We start from the raw sequence: 15,332 nt of genomic DNA, 5'->3' as shown, positions 1-15,332 counted from the left end.
CTGCCATCTTCTGTTTCAGTGCGTTATTACACTCTTAAATCCTGCTACTTATTCCTGCGTCTTTTGGGATCTTACAAAGCTTCAAACGACGCGTCGACTATTAAATCAGTCGTCGACGATTTTGATAGTCGACTAATCGTGGCAGCCCTAGTATGTAGTGTCATAAATTTGCATCCATTCAGTTGATGATGTAGCAAATGTATAAAATTACTTACACTGCTGGGATTACAGCTGACAGGACACAAATTAGAAAACAGTCTATTTGTTTTAGAAACAAGTCCTAATAAAAGTCCTTAAAAAGTCGAAATAACACTGAAATCATTGAGAGAAAAACGTTGTGACAAAAGTCACAATAAGATGTAGAGTTCAGGGTCACTAACCTGTTGGTAACCTTTTATGAGTGCCTCCTGCTCTTTTATTTCTTTATCAATCTGCTGGAACTTCTCATCTGCAGCAACATCTGCAGCCTCCACCCACCTCTTCTTCTGACTGGCTTCTTCTGCACTTCTCAGCTGTTGAGAGAAAAAAGTCTTACCCTGGCAGTACCCAAATAAGAATGGGCCATCCTACAGATTTCCCATATATATGGAATGAAAGTAGTGATGTGTTTGTGCACCTTGCTTTGCAGTAGGTAATTCTGCTGTCTGAGTGAGCTGAGCTCCTCTGCTCCTGCCTTCATCATCTGCAGCTCCCTCTCCTTCTGTGCCAGCTGCGTCCTCAGCTCCTCCAGCACGGAGCTGTCGTGGCCAGTCTGAAAGGCAACAAACCAAAGTCACGTCTCTCTTTCAGCAAGAATCAGTGTGCACAGGAGCTGCAGCATGTTTTTGCTTTTCTCCTATTGAACACACATTTTGGCAGTATGTTTGTGTTGTGACACTCTAAATGTAGTGTTAGGTAAAACAACACTGTCCTTGTAAAAGGTGAAAAACACTATGGATGAACGTGTGAAATCCTGTAAGCAGAGGCTGTGGCACTTTAGCTCTGCAGCTCAGTCACTCCCTGGATGGCTCTCAGTTTGCTAAAGTGATGTGCAAACAACAAAGGCTCTAACTTTACTCACATCTTTCCATTTTAAATATTTTATGTTTTAGCACCCAGAGCTGTACCAATGACCAGCTACTACGCATACTCAGGTTTTATCTAGGAGCTGTAAGCTTTAGGCTCTGCTTTGGTAACCAGCAGCAGATTTTAGGCACACAGACTTCATCCCACAAAGAGCTGGGCCTAACACTGTAAAACATGGCAAAAGGAGACCTCTGGAAGTTCAGCTCAATCTCAATGCCAGACACCAACACAGACATCGAACAGGCTGGAGAGAGGACACATCCCTTCCATCTCCAATACCCTAAATGTCAAAGGAGCTTGCAAAGAAAAGCATCTGGACTACTTTAAGTTGCTTGAAGACGTTTCACCTCTCATCCAAGAAGCTTCTTCAGTTCTAAGGTCAAATGGTGGAGAGTCCCAGATATAAACCTAGTGGGAGTTTCCCCCCACAGAGGGACAAAAGGACCCCCTGATGATCCTCTAATCGCCTGAGCCAAGGTGGGAAACTGGGCGTGGGTCCCAATCAGCCAGAGTTGCGTGTGTGTTCATTGTGAAACCTGGCCCCACCTTATCATGCGAATTCCTGAGGTCAGATGGCCCAGGATGTGAGTGGGCGTTAAGGCAGGGAAGGGAACTCAACAGAGGTGTGGACTCGAGTCACATGACTTGGACTCGAGTCAGACTCGAGTCATTAATTTTATGACTTTAGACTTGACTTGAAAAAATGTTCTAAGACTTGTGACTTGACTTGGACTTTTACACCAATGACTTGGGACTTGAATTGGACTTGAACCGGTTTACTTGAAAAGACTTGATATTTTACCCCAAATATAAAATTTAACATGCATATTATATAGAGATTGAAAATGTGACGTCATTCACGGGTAGAACCGCAAAGGATTCTGGGAACTCGTGGCAAGCGGTACTAGCGCACGCAGGCTTTCAATTAAAATCAGTCACACAGCGATAAAAAGAAATACAAAAATGTCAAGAAGCCGTTGTATTATTAACTGCAATAGCCGGTCGCATGACAGCCACGGGAAGCCGACGGGTAAAGAGATCGGTTGTTATCGGATTACGTCGTTGAAGAGAAATTGTTCAGCCATGTTTCCGAAGTAACAAAGACGCGATGGATGGCCTGGATTGCAGCCATTCAAAGACCAAATATAACGTCCCAGAACCCTCCAGCTCACAGGTTAGTCTGCTCCAAGCATTTACACAAAGGTCAGTCTGCTGTTGTAGTTAATGCGTCATTTTCATAACATAATTGGTGATATAGGTTACAAGCAAGTCTGGCGCTGAACAGAAATTGTCGTGCTATGCTCCTTTATTTATTGTGCATAAATAGTGAATTGTCCTGACACAATATTGCGTTTCGCTTCTGTTATTATGGTACATTGACAAAAACATATACTTTTATTCACAGAATAAAACAGTTGTTTTGTATCACTAATTGTCCAGTACGATTACAGCATACAATATTATTGTCACTGCTACATTTCTGTAACGCGTACCAGAAATTATTTCTACTACTAATTAATTACCGTTAAGCTCAAAGGTCCTATTAATAAACGGTTAACGAATGTGTATTTATGACGACGATTTGTGAGACTGGTAAACTTATGATACGTACGATGGTCTTTACTTTCTACACGGTGCATTTCAAGGTCCTGCACCCATCCGTCGGTAAACTGTACCTGGGCTTGTTGCAGTGACCGGAAGTTACTAAACTTCACGAGTGTGTGCACTCACTCCAAGAACCGTATAATTATAAATATGCATATAAATATGCTACGATGAGCTAGCTGACTTCATCTAACTAGCAAATGTTTTCCAGGCTACGTTGGTGATGCAGTTTTTTTAATGTATATGATATTTTTGTCATGCGATTTTAAAGCCGGTGTTGTGCCAAAAAGTGATTGTCTGCCAAAAAGTGATTTCCAGTGTTTCTGTGTATTTTTTATGTGTAATATCTTTACGTATGTTCGTAAATAGACTTCGGTGAACAGGGGATACAAAGGGGTTACATAAAGAATTAAAAAATTATCTGTTTTTTAAGTATCTTTACAACTTGTACTTACATTATAACCATATCTGGTCCTTTATCCCCACTTAAAATATTTTTACAGAACTATTGTAATATTTGCTGCCATTTCTGCTGTGCTCTTGGCCAACTTACTCTTACAAAATACATTTTTAATGTTAATGAGATTTTTTTTACTGCATAAATAAAGGTTATATAAAAGTCGCTGCCAAAAACTGATTGCGGCTTGTATCTTGCTACACGAATGTTGTTTGTGGCTCAAGATGACTTTATGTCATCCATAAGGGATGCATTTGACATATGTTTAACATATTATAGCCCAACAAGTTACTTATAGCACTTTAAATATGAGCAATCGCTTTTTGGCAAATACCGGAAATCAGTTTTTGGCAGACAATCACTTTTTGGCACAACACCGGTCCTACAACCGCATCCAAGAATAACATGCAGCTTATCTCAGAACTGTCGGTGAAAATTATTCTTGGAGCTAGGTTTAATTGAGCTGAATTTTAAAGAGGTGCAATTTCACAATTTGTGTATATTTTCTAAGTTCACTATTTTGTATGTGTTGAGAAAAACACAGATTTAAAAATTACATGGTCTAATATTTACATTTAGCATAACTGCAACATACTTTTTTCTTTTCTTTTTTTTTTAAAGACTCGAAAGGACTTGAAATTCAAAATTTCAGACTTGTGACTTGACTCGGACTTTTACACCAGTGACTTGAGACTCGACTCTGACTTGCCTGACATTACTTGAGACTTGACTTGAGACTTGAGGATAAAGACTTGAGACTTACTTGAGACTTGCAAAACAATGACTTGGTCCCACCTCTGGAACTCAAAACTGGATTATAGATGGCAGAGAGTTGGTGTCGTAAACCCCGCCTCTGTTCAAAGATGGTCGCTCACAGTGGACATAGATGCTTCTTTCACTCCTCTTTCAAACCATCTGTCCTCTCTGTCCAAAATGTGAACATTGGCATCCTCGAAAGAGTGTCCTTTACTACTGTAACTTGGCTTCAGATAAGTAATAGAAAATAAATGGATTCATGTTCGCTGTATGATGTTGTTCAAGAAAAGCAGAGGTCATGGTTACTGCTGACACGCTTAGTATTAGAAGTTGAGATGGAAGTAAGCATGAGGGTGTTTGGTAATCCAATGCCACGTTCTAGATGCAGCCGGAAATTTAAATTTCCAAGTTCCAGTCAGAATATCATCTGGAACGTTCCCTCAAATCAATTAACTAATATCCCAGAAATGAAAACTGCACTGACACTGTTGTGTATTCAAGACTCACTAAATAAGCAGTGCGCAGCACACAGACCAGGCTCTATCCATCAATGTGCTGCAGGAGTGTTTCTCAGCACAAAACAACAAAAGTGTTACGGCAGAGGTTCCCAAAGTGGGGGACGCAGAGCCATTGCAAGGGGAGTATGAATGAAAAACGTGTGGACCCTGCTGGCATAACGGACAGGTTTTTGACGGGGCTCCCACACAAATGCAAAGCAGAGGATGAAGCATCTCCAAATATGTTTCCAAACCAACTTCCTTCCAAGTCAAAGAACAGATGATCATATCTTGCCTTTGGCTTCACCTGCACAAGTGCAAAGGTAGGTCTCCCTGCAGGATTAGTTTCCCCTGCGTCAGGAGCAGCGCTGGGCTGTTTAAATCACGGACACGGACGAATGTATTGACAGCAATGCTGAATATTATTACACAGGAAAAAACAACTACACAAAATAGACCATGACACCTTTCTAAATGGAGGGACAGTAACTGTGTGTAAGTGTGAACACAGGAACCACTGTGTTATGGTGTAATGTTAATGATGCATTAATGAATCTACTTTGCTAAGATACAAAACAAGCCCTGTTTTCCTCTTTTCCAGCTTCATCACTGGAATGTGAGTGATGAAGTAAGTGAAGTCACTGCAGAGTTCAAACAAGATTAACCAAACACAGCACAACAGCTGTCGTAATCTTCCTGAAGTTATACAGGTTATTACCAACCACACAGAGTAAAAAGAACAATGTGAAAAGATGCTGGTGGTCAGGAAAACCTGCACACACAGTATTTCCTTACACGGATCTGTGGAAGATGTTGCTCCAGCCTGGTTTCTCTGACTTCCTGTGCAGAATCCTGGTGTTTGGTAGCATCTATTTGCTGCTGGAGGACAGCCACTAAGGACTGAACAGATGCCACTAGTTCATTCCTCACTGTTACTCCTGGTTCTACCAGTGAAAACACACAGAAAGGGATTCAAAGAAGTGCTAACAAGTCAAGACATTACAAGGTAAACTGACAGAATTGATGCTGGTTGATAAGAAATGAAGTTAAGCAGTTATCCAATGATCGATCAATGAGTTTCTAACAGTGTGGAAAGCACACGATTCTTTCCTACATTATTTAAGCCTCTGATGACTTGATGTGTGCAGTTAATAACCTGTGCAGTCCCAGCAGTCTTCATGGTTCGCTCTGTGTGGACACTGTGAGGAAACAGCAGACCGGGTTTTGGCTGGTGTAGCAGAACCTCTACTTATCCCCGATGACCTTGAAGTCACCGCCGTTCTCCCATCCAGGCGCTTGCCTCTTACAGGAGCTGGAGTGGCTTGTCTCATTGAAGAGGTACAGGAAGGAGAAGTAAGGGAGCCACGGGAGGCCTGAGAAAAACGTATAATGCAAAGTGTGAATGTAATCTCTTTTCTACAGTAGTGCCTTTTATATAGTTTGCTCACCGGGTGTTTCTTAGTTTTGCCAGTGTGAGATGATGTGAGAGAAGAGCTTTTGGTATGATCCTGCATCAGCTTGTCTACTTCTGCTCTGATGCTGCAAATCAGATCCTTGTTGGGGGGGTGAGCAGCACTGATTGGGTGGCTTGTCGACTCCTCGGCCCCATTTATTGCTGCAGCTGCAGGGTGCTGTGCCTCATCCGGGAATGCCCTTTCCAGTCCCCTGGAAGTCTTTTCTTGGTTGGGCTCCACAACACTGCAAAGTGACAACCACAGTAAAAAAGAAACAAAATATTTTGTGTATTGTAACTTTACAGTTACTACTGTAACTATTTTTTCAGAAGAGTGGCAGTGATGTCACGATGGTGAGTTCTTCTAAATACAGACAGACGGTGGATAATACATTTTTTCTCTCATATTCATCTACATAAATGAGTACACATTAGTGCCAAGCAGAAGACGGTGGACGGACGGACGGGTGGACAGGCTTCAGCATGAGTCGTCACATCTGCATACTACATACTAACTACATACTTTTATTTTCTTGGAGGGTGCAGATGGTTTCCTAATTATTACAATCCATTTCATAATCATTGACACTCTGAGTCCAGACCTTTTACCAACTGAAAACATTTGATTCATCATGAAAAATAAAGAAGAGTCAGGAATGATGAGCAGCTGGACAAGAATGGGACAACAATGCTCTCCAACATGTCCAGCAGCTGGTTTCCTACTTCCAGATGTTTCAGGACTGTTGTAAGAAGAGGGGCTGGTACACATGGCCCAGTGTTTTTGAGATGTGCTGCTATCATTAAATACAACAGATTTTTTTTTTTATTGTACATTTTATAAATATCGGATATATTTTCTTTGTTTTGCTGGGAACAAATAGGGGCTTCAACATATTTGCAAATCAATGCAAAGCGCTTTAATTAACATTCTGCACAGCCTCCCTGAATTTTAGAACTGATGATCACAGAAGTGATCCCTGTGTGTTGGCCCTGCGACAGACTGGCGACCTGTCCAGGGTGGACCCCGCCTCTCGCCCTATGACAGCTGGGATAGGCTCCAGCGCCCCCCGCGACCCTGAAAAGGATAAGTGGAAGCGAATGGATGGATGGATGATCACAGAAGTTGTCATGCTCTCCATAACGATCGATGCTTTCATTACTGTTTGTTTCACTGTTTTTGTTTGCGAGTTTATTCTTTGCTTCACTTCTTGTTTTATTGCTAGCAGAGTTCCTCCAGTTGATCATCCCAACCCACGGATGAACTGCTGTCCACGGCATACCAAGAACTCTTGTTTATAATAATAATAATAATAATAATAATAATAATAATGGATTACATTTATATAGCACTTTTCGAGACCCTCAAAGCACTTTACAATGCCACTATTCATTCACTCTCACATTCACACACTGGTGGAGGCAGCTACAGTTGTAGCCACAGCTGCCCTGGGGCAGACTGACAGAGGCGAGGCTGCCAGATCGCGCTACCAACACCAGTAGGCGGTAGGGTAAAGTGTCTTGCCCAAGGACACAACGACCGAGACTGTCCGAGCCGGGGCTCGAACCAGCAACCCTCCGATTACAAGACAAAATGCCAACTCTTGAGCCGCGATCGCTCCTTAACATAGTTAAGACAGATTGTGACGTCAGATTTAAGCTTGTCTGTTGGCTGACGTTTGAATATTTACAGTGAGTCCCTTCAAATGTTACTTGAACACTGTATTTGTGCCACAAACACTGAGATACTGATGAACTGGGAGGAAAACAAGCTGGCTGCTTGCTGAGAATCCATCGACTGCGTAGTCCTGACCTGACAGGCTGGAGGGTGAAGCCTCTAATTTGAGCTGCCTCTGGTCGGAGGAGCCTCATCAGCTCTTCTGCAGTGGGCAGCTCTAAATACACACAAAGACAAAAGAGTTTCTTAGCATACTTTTATCATTAACGATCCTGCCCATCACAAATACTTTTGCACAAGTAGGATGCATCTTATTTATAGGGCTAACACACATGAAGTGACATGATGTGACACAGAAGTGGAGCCCAGGTGTGACAAATGTGAAATGAAGACCTTTCTCTCAAGTCTTTGAAATCTGTGGACAAAGAAAATAATCAAAAAATTTTGATGCTTTTTCCAAAACTGTCAAATGACATTGAGGGTTCATCCCTGATCTCATTTGTAGTGTCAGAAAGAGCCGTTAGGGTACGCTCACTGAGCAACCACAGACCTGGGGTTTATACACTGTATACTCAGACCGACAAAGACTTAAAGTAGAATAATTTCTGACCTGACTCACTGGTAGAAACAGGCTGCAGAGACTGTTGGGCACGTTGAGGAGGAGAGGAAGGAGACAGAGGTCTGTTGATGCTCCATCTCACTTCCAAAGATGAGGTATGATGACCATGATCATCTGAATCCTCCACAGCATGGACCTGCCTGTAGGCCTCCTGAAGAGCCTCCAACTCTGAGGCCCCACTTTGCACGTAAGACTGACCTGTAGAGGAAATGAATGAAGTTTATCCAGAAAGCAAAGTTAAAACTTGAATGATGTTTTAGGGAAGCTTCAGTCACGTTTAAAGACCTTCCTGAAAAAGCTCGTTTCACGTGTTTACATGCTTGTTTACATCCTGACCACATATGTATTGTTTACAATTTTGTCTTATAATCTGGTTTTCATTATGCATATTTACATATTATTTTACCTAATGAGGCTAAAGTTATTAAAATGTTTTCTGTAAAAGTCAATATATAATTCATTCATTGCATAGACTGAAAATGTCACATGTGAATCACAGTGTGTGAGATGTGGATTAGACACTTTATAACCTCAAATTGGGATTAAAGTAATCTCTGTCAAAGATCAGGGACTGTGGCTGATCTCCTTAGAAGTAGTAAAATCACACAGACACTAAAGAGAAAACTGCATCAGGAAAGAGAAGCCCAGAGAAAGGGCCACATCTTAAAGGAATACCAGAGCTGAAGACCATCTATCATCCTGACACTATATTTCTGATCATGGTGGAACTCACAGTACACTGGGAGGAGCGGATTGAGGAGGCCAATGAAAGGAAAGTACCAGGAACTAGTGCAGGAGTGCAGGGGAAGGGGCTGGAAGACTTTCTATGAGCCCATAGAAGTGGGATGTAGGGGCTTTGCAGGACGATCTCTCTGCAAAGTCCTAGGCCGGCTGGGCGTGGCTGGGGCAGCCAAGAAGAGGGCCGTCCAGGCTGTGAGCGAAGCAGCAGAGAAAGCCACAAGGTGGCTGTGGATTAAGAGGGCTGATCCGTGGGTAGCTACTGGTACGCAAGTCGGGGCCTGATCACCCCCGGCTGGGTCGCCTGGGTGAGGGTGTGTGATGTTGTGAGACCCGAAACACCTGATGACCCCAGGATACATCACTGAAGATGCGTACCAGTGCATCCAGGAGATGTGTCTTGTATAAGAAAATAATTTATAGAGTGAGGAGGAACTGGAGCGAAAAAAGAAGCAGCAGCACTCCTGACACAATTTGTATGTTGTATGGTCGTTACCCTTCAAGCTCAGTTTGTCAGCCACGGAACTGGGAGCGTGATGGTCCTACAAGCACTACCACTCACACTGTTTAGGGGTCCATGCCCCGAGTGCCCCAAACACCTCGTGAACCACTATTGGCTTCACCCTCCACACAAGCTCCTCTCACAGCCCTTGGGTTGTGTCGAGCTTTTTGTGTTACGTCCTCCTGATGTCGCTTCTACCTGGTATAACATTTATCACTATGGCCGTCTTCTTCTTCTACGCCTGGTCATCACCAGTCTGTGAGAGCGTTCAACCATAGAACTGGGACTGAACTGCACTTGTGGTGTGGTAGACCCCAGCCTCTATCGAGCTTGTGCCTTTGGTGCCATTGGTAGGATTTTTCAATATCAGGTATTTCTATCTGCTGGTGGTGCATGTTGTGCAGAGGTTTGTCTTTCCATGATGTTTCCGTTCTCTGTGTTTCTGTTGCCTCAACAGAACCATGTACTCACTAGGCACACTATCAGCTGTGGCCATGTTCCTGGTGTACTCATGGATCTTAGCCGTTTCATTCTGAATAGTGGTTCTGACTTTCACTGGTTCTTAGCCTCCTTCCTTTCGCTATGTATCGTCTCAGGGTGCTGGACATGGGCTGAAAGCCTCCATGCACAGAACATGGCCCCCTGCTAAGTCCAGTATCTAATTTAAAATCCTTCTCATCACATAAAACATCTTACGTACAGTATTTCCCCACAGAACAGTGTAATTTAAGTTCTACGCCTCCCAGAAACTACACAGAAAGGCATAAAGTCAAACATGACTTTCAAAAACACCAGCTGACCTTTGAAAGGCCCTGTAGGGGGAAAACTATTTTCCCCACGAAAAGCGACACCACTTCCGGTTTCCCCAGGTAATGGCGGACTTGAAAGTTCGCACTGACAATTTGATGATGTTAATTGCAACGTAGGAAGTGCTATGAACAGCTGATCAAGGTGTGTTTCTGGATTATGTTACTGTTGTTGCGAGCACGTTTTACTTGATTTTTGCAAAGGAAACCCTGACCTGGGACAAGTTGAATGCATGCTGTGTAAGTACAACTCCTGTGGTTTCATACGCAAAAAAATGATTGCACTAGCTTATTTGTGTCATTGCGGGGCAAGCCGTGTGTAAATTATTAAAGGACCCTTTATGCAGGCAGCTCAGATGCAAGTGAGTTTATTCATCAAATGTTGATACAAACAGAGATGGCGAGGGTGAGCATGAAACTAAGAAAAAACCTAAACTGGAAAAACTAACAAAAACAAACCAGAAACAGAGATGCAGGGAGACACGGAGAGACAACCTGAGACGACGGAGGGAGAGACGCAGACCAGAAAACACCAAATAACGCAGACAAACCAGCAACGCACACGAGAAAACACAGGGTTTAAATACACACAGGGCAATCAGGGAATGGGAAACAGGAGGGAGACACGGCTGGGAGTGATTGGACATAACGAGACAAGGGGAAGCGAAACTAGAAACACTAACGAGAGACGCAGACCTGCAAAATAAAACAGGAACTCACACATGCAAAGACACAGACTAAGGAACACGGACTTTACACAGAGGAAACACCGACAGAAATGACTAAACATTAAACTGAGGAAGAACAGAACCAAAATATATCACAACAATAGAAAACACAAAACGCTGGGTCAAAGACCCAGGATCATGACAATTCTACCAGGATTTTAAAATAGTTACACAAATGGGAGCGTGTACGCTCCCATGGGCTTAAAGGGTTAAAGTACTTGCTCATACGGGGTCATCTGATTGGTGGAATTTTCTCTGGATCATTGTAGAGTCTTTACCTTACAATATAAAGCACCTTGAGCCAATTGTTGTTGTGATTTGGCGCTGTATAAATGAAACTGAATTAGCCAGCTGGTTGCAGTGATGGTCACAGTAGGGATTGTGCATAATGCTGCACTCTTATCCTCTAGCAGACTTTCACAGGGTACGTGACACGGGTCTTGGTAAATAGCCATGTAGAGTCTAAATTTTCTTTGCCATGATCTTCTCTTTCAGGTCAGCTGCTCTGGCATTCAATGTCAGTAGTCTCTATCGTCTCCTGTGGCCAGCGTATTATTCTAGTGGGGGATCTGATAATTGGTGCATGCATTGATGGCTGTGATCTTATTCCTACCGTTCAAATGGCTTCTCAGCAGCTGTCTCGCCTTCTGGAAATATCTGGCTGTGGCTACCCTTTCTACATCTTCATCATGGTTCCTGTTGGCCTGTGGGTAACCCAAGTACTTGTAGCTGTCCTGTGCATCTCCTATTCTGCCTTTTTACAGCTCAACCCATTCAGCCTGGACCATCTTCACTTTCTTTGCAACCATTCAGCCACCCTTATCCAGTCACAAGAACGTCCAGATATCCTTGCGGCAGATCCTGGTGAGATGGATCAGTAAAGTAATGTCTCACTAACTCTTGGGATATAGCTCGATGTCATCCATGTACAGCAAAAGGCCGATGGTATTTGCTCTTAATGACGAGCTGACTTAGGCGAGTGAAGCCTATGCAGAACAGCAGTGGGGACAGTGCATTACTGTGTGATTGCCTTGTAGATGGTGTCCAGTGTCATTTTCCACAGTCCCACTGAATTTCTGATGAATATAATTAGGGCACTATTAGAGCACCTTGTACAGTGCCAAGCACTCCAATATACTCAATCCAGCTTCATCTGTTGGCCTGAGCTACAGCCACCCACATGATCTCACCTTCAGCTCTAGGTGTGTCTGGCTTGTGCTATTGTTCCCTTGTAGCTGAGATTCCCCCATAGATGAATCTTTGGAGAAACAGGCTATTTATTCTTTTTGCCTCTCTTCATCCTAGTGGCCAACGTTGTGACCCTTATTCTGGATCCGGTCTTTTATCAGTTCCCAGAGTCAGAACCAGACACGGAGAAGCTGCATTCAGCTTTTATGCTCCTTATATCTGAAACAAACTCCCAGAAAGCCTCAGATCAGCTGAAACACTCAGTTTATTTAAATCCAGGTTGAAGACTCACCTGTTCTCAGCTGCATTTGAATAAAACACCAAATCCATTATCTACTGTTTTTTTTTAAATCAATTTTAAATCATGCTTTTTATTTGTTTTTGTTTTTTAATGTCTCTGTAAAGCACTTTGAAGCACCTTGTTGTTGAATTGTGCTATATAAATAAACTTGCCTTAGTTTGACAGTTTCTAGAACTCAGTTATTGAGATCTTGTCCCTCTTTTTCATCCAGCAGCTGTCTCTCAGAGTCCTTCTGTACCTCTGTTAACTAACATGTTTCTAGGCTTCTCTGATTTACACTGAATTACACCACACGGTTCTACCATAGTTGGCTCTTTACATCCTCACAGCTTACTACTGTTCCCATTGTAGCCTCTTGATTTCCAGCTAACAGGGGCTCCTTGATCAGTGTGTCTTATTTGCATTGTACTCATTCATAGAGCCCACATACACTGCATATAAATGCTCTCATTGTGCGTGTCTAAGATATTAGGTTTCAAATAAAACCACTTTAAAATACACATATCGATATTCTTCTCTGGAGTTGGTGTTGCCTCTGTTCAGAGACTCCACTGTGTTGTTCTTTCTCTCCTCTTCGCCTGCCTCATCCAGAGAATCATGAAAAGACACTGAAACAAACATTAAGTTGGAGTGACATATATTCTTCAATAGCTAAATCCAAAACAAACAAAAGAAGAGGAAGCCTTTAAGGTTTGATGAAGACCTCAATCATATGTTTTGGAGAAAGTGTTGTTGTGTTTCAGACAGAGCTGAGAAGTAACAAAGTACTTGTACTTTGTTACTCTACAAACTTTATTCATTCTTCTTGCCTCCTCCACTTCCGTACCATTGATTCATTAATGTTGAATTATCTGGCAGCTGCTCTATTCTGGACCTGAAAACAGGGTTTGATCTTTGGTTTCACTCTGTAATACTGGGCTTATTTTTCTCTGAACGTTTGAACTTTGAGAGTTTAAACAGGAGAGAAAAGTGTGAAAATGTTCGTGCCTGTCTGAGAAAAGTGTAGAAAGTGTGTAGTGAGGGGTTTTACAGCCTTAAAACATCTATAATAACTGTAAAAAATAAAGCTGGCTACTTTGTGGATTTCACCTTTCACGGGTCATTTTTACAACGTAACTCCCGCGATAAACGAAGGACCGCTGTACTCTGAGAAATGGAAGTTAGCAAAGATGGCTCATGAAACATCTGCTGACATCTGTTAAAGTCAGCTGTGTGAATCCACAAAGATCAGCAGCTCTGCTGATCACAGCCTGTCCACAAAGAAAATCTCCTCAAGCTCACATTAGACCACAACTTAGACCACAAAAGTTTAGGGTTCTCCCACATGTTGAATCTAACTGTGGCGGGGGCGTGGTTTGCTGGCCTGTTGCAGAGGAGGGGTGACACAGTGAGCTCTCCGGGCGGCACGGAGGCGGGGAGGGAAAAGGTGTACGGGACTGTTAATGAGGGAGATGTGTCTTAAAAAAAAAAAAAAGGTAAATGGCCTGCATTTGTATAGCGCTTTAATTAGTCGCTAAGGACCCCAAAGCGCTTCACACTACATTCAGTCATTCACCCATTCACACACTGGTGATGGCAGCTACATTGTAGCCACAGCTGCCCTGGGGCGCACTGACAGAGGCGAGGCTGCCAGACACAGGCGCCACCGGGCCCTCTGACCACCACCAGTAGGCAAACATGGGGTTAGTATCTTGCCCAAGGATATTTGGCATGCAGCCTGGAGGCAGTCTGGGATCGAACCACCGACCTTCTGGTTAGTGGCTGACCTGCTCTGCCACCTGAGCTACAGCCACCCTTATGCGTCTTATGTGTGTCTGCAGTGAGAAGGAGCAGAAGATGCTGGGAGAGAGTCGGAGTGGCTGCGTCCGAGGCGGGTGCCAAAAACCGCAGATTATTTCTCAATAAACGACAGTCTAAGCCAGGGGTCGGCAACCCTGGGCACGCGTGCCACTGTTGGCACGACCATAGCTGGACTGGCCATCGGGCATACCGGGCATTTGCTCAGTGGCCGGCCCGATGATTTTTTTTTTTTTTTGTAATGGTATAAACAATGAAAGGTGGTGGATTGGCCAGATGCTGGCAGATGTGTAAAAATAACTCAGTTGTTTGGTGGTGGCTATGGCGGGGCTTCCACAGATTCAGTGACATTAGCAAGTGGTGGAGGCCAGCAGGTGGAGGAGGGAGATCGGAGGCAGGAGGAGCAGAGACCCGAGGCGGCCGCCGGTCCGAGTGTGAACTGAACTTCAGGTAAGAAGTTATGACCTGCAGTCTATCTGGTCAGATATGAACCAAGTTTAGGTGGAGTTTATTTTCGTTATGCTGACTTTTTACAGTCAGTTACAATAACTCGTACTGCGTACTAGCTAGCATGACGCAGTTTCTATACAGCTGGGTGGGTGCTATGATGTTACTGATAGTGAACTTTATTTAATTCATAAGGTTAGTTAGTAGCTGCCAACCGTCCCTTGAAAATATGGAATTGTCCCGCATTCAGAGAAAATATTACGCGTTTCATGTTGAGCTGAAAAGGAACAGTTTGTCCCGGACTTCAGCTGAAAAAGACACAAAGCTGGAGTTATTCTGTCGTAACGCTGCACAGCTGCCTCTTCTCCTCTCATTCTCTCACCCTGCCTCTCCTGTTGCTACTTCAATCATGAAACTGATCAATGATCAGCTGATCGTGTCTCGTTTGTTTATCATCCACTTTGTGCCAGAAAGAGGAAACCAGCAGATGTCGCGCTAAACAACAGCAGCACGTTTAAGCTTGATCAGCTGTTGTTAGAATTTATTTAATATTAATTTCTAGTATCAGCTGATGTTTGCTGGAGCCACAGCTGTAAAGCTGCTGGTCATGATGTCGGTTTGGATATGTGATGAGAGGGAAACATGAAGATGAAACCAGGAGATGTCCTTACTGAATCATCAGAGCTGTGATGGAGAAA

General features: G+C 43.3%; 1 protein-coding gene across 3 annotated transcripts in view; it reads right to left on the bottom strand.

Annotated features, from left to right (window-relative positions):
• cep162 (centrosomal protein 162) overlaps positions 1–15,332 on the bottom strand; it is a 45,721-nt gene that overhangs the window by 18,756 nt on the left and 11,633 nt on the right. For 2 of the 3 annotated variants that reach the window (XM_026183449.2, XM_026183450.2), the window contains exons 9-15: positions 8,119–8,325; positions 7,644–7,725; positions 5,829–6,078; positions 5,537–5,753; positions 5,176–5,324; positions 617–751; positions 381–512 (exon numbers count right to left, since the gene is read on the bottom strand). In XM_026183449.2, the coding sequence (XP_026039234.2) occupies positions 381–512; positions 617–751; positions 5,176–5,324; positions 5,537–5,753; positions 5,829–6,078; positions 7,644–7,725; positions 8,119–8,325 (1,172 nt within the window). The remainder of the gene's footprint in view (positions 1–380; positions 513–616; positions 752–5,175; positions 5,325–5,536; positions 5,754–5,828; positions 6,079–7,643; positions 7,726–8,118; positions 8,326–15,332) is intronic. The other variant, XM_026183451.2, reaches the window with a different exon arrangement.

Source organism: Astatotilapia calliptera, chromosome 11, assembly GCF_964374335.1.
Source record: "Astatotilapia calliptera chromosome 11, fAstCal68.1, whole genome shotgun sequence".
Taxonomy (NCBI): Eukaryota; Metazoa; Chordata; class Actinopteri; order Cichliformes; family Cichlidae; genus Astatotilapia; species Astatotilapia calliptera.
The sequence above is the reverse complement of the archived record's forward strand: the minus strand, read 5'-3'. Positions and strand labels throughout refer to the sequence as shown.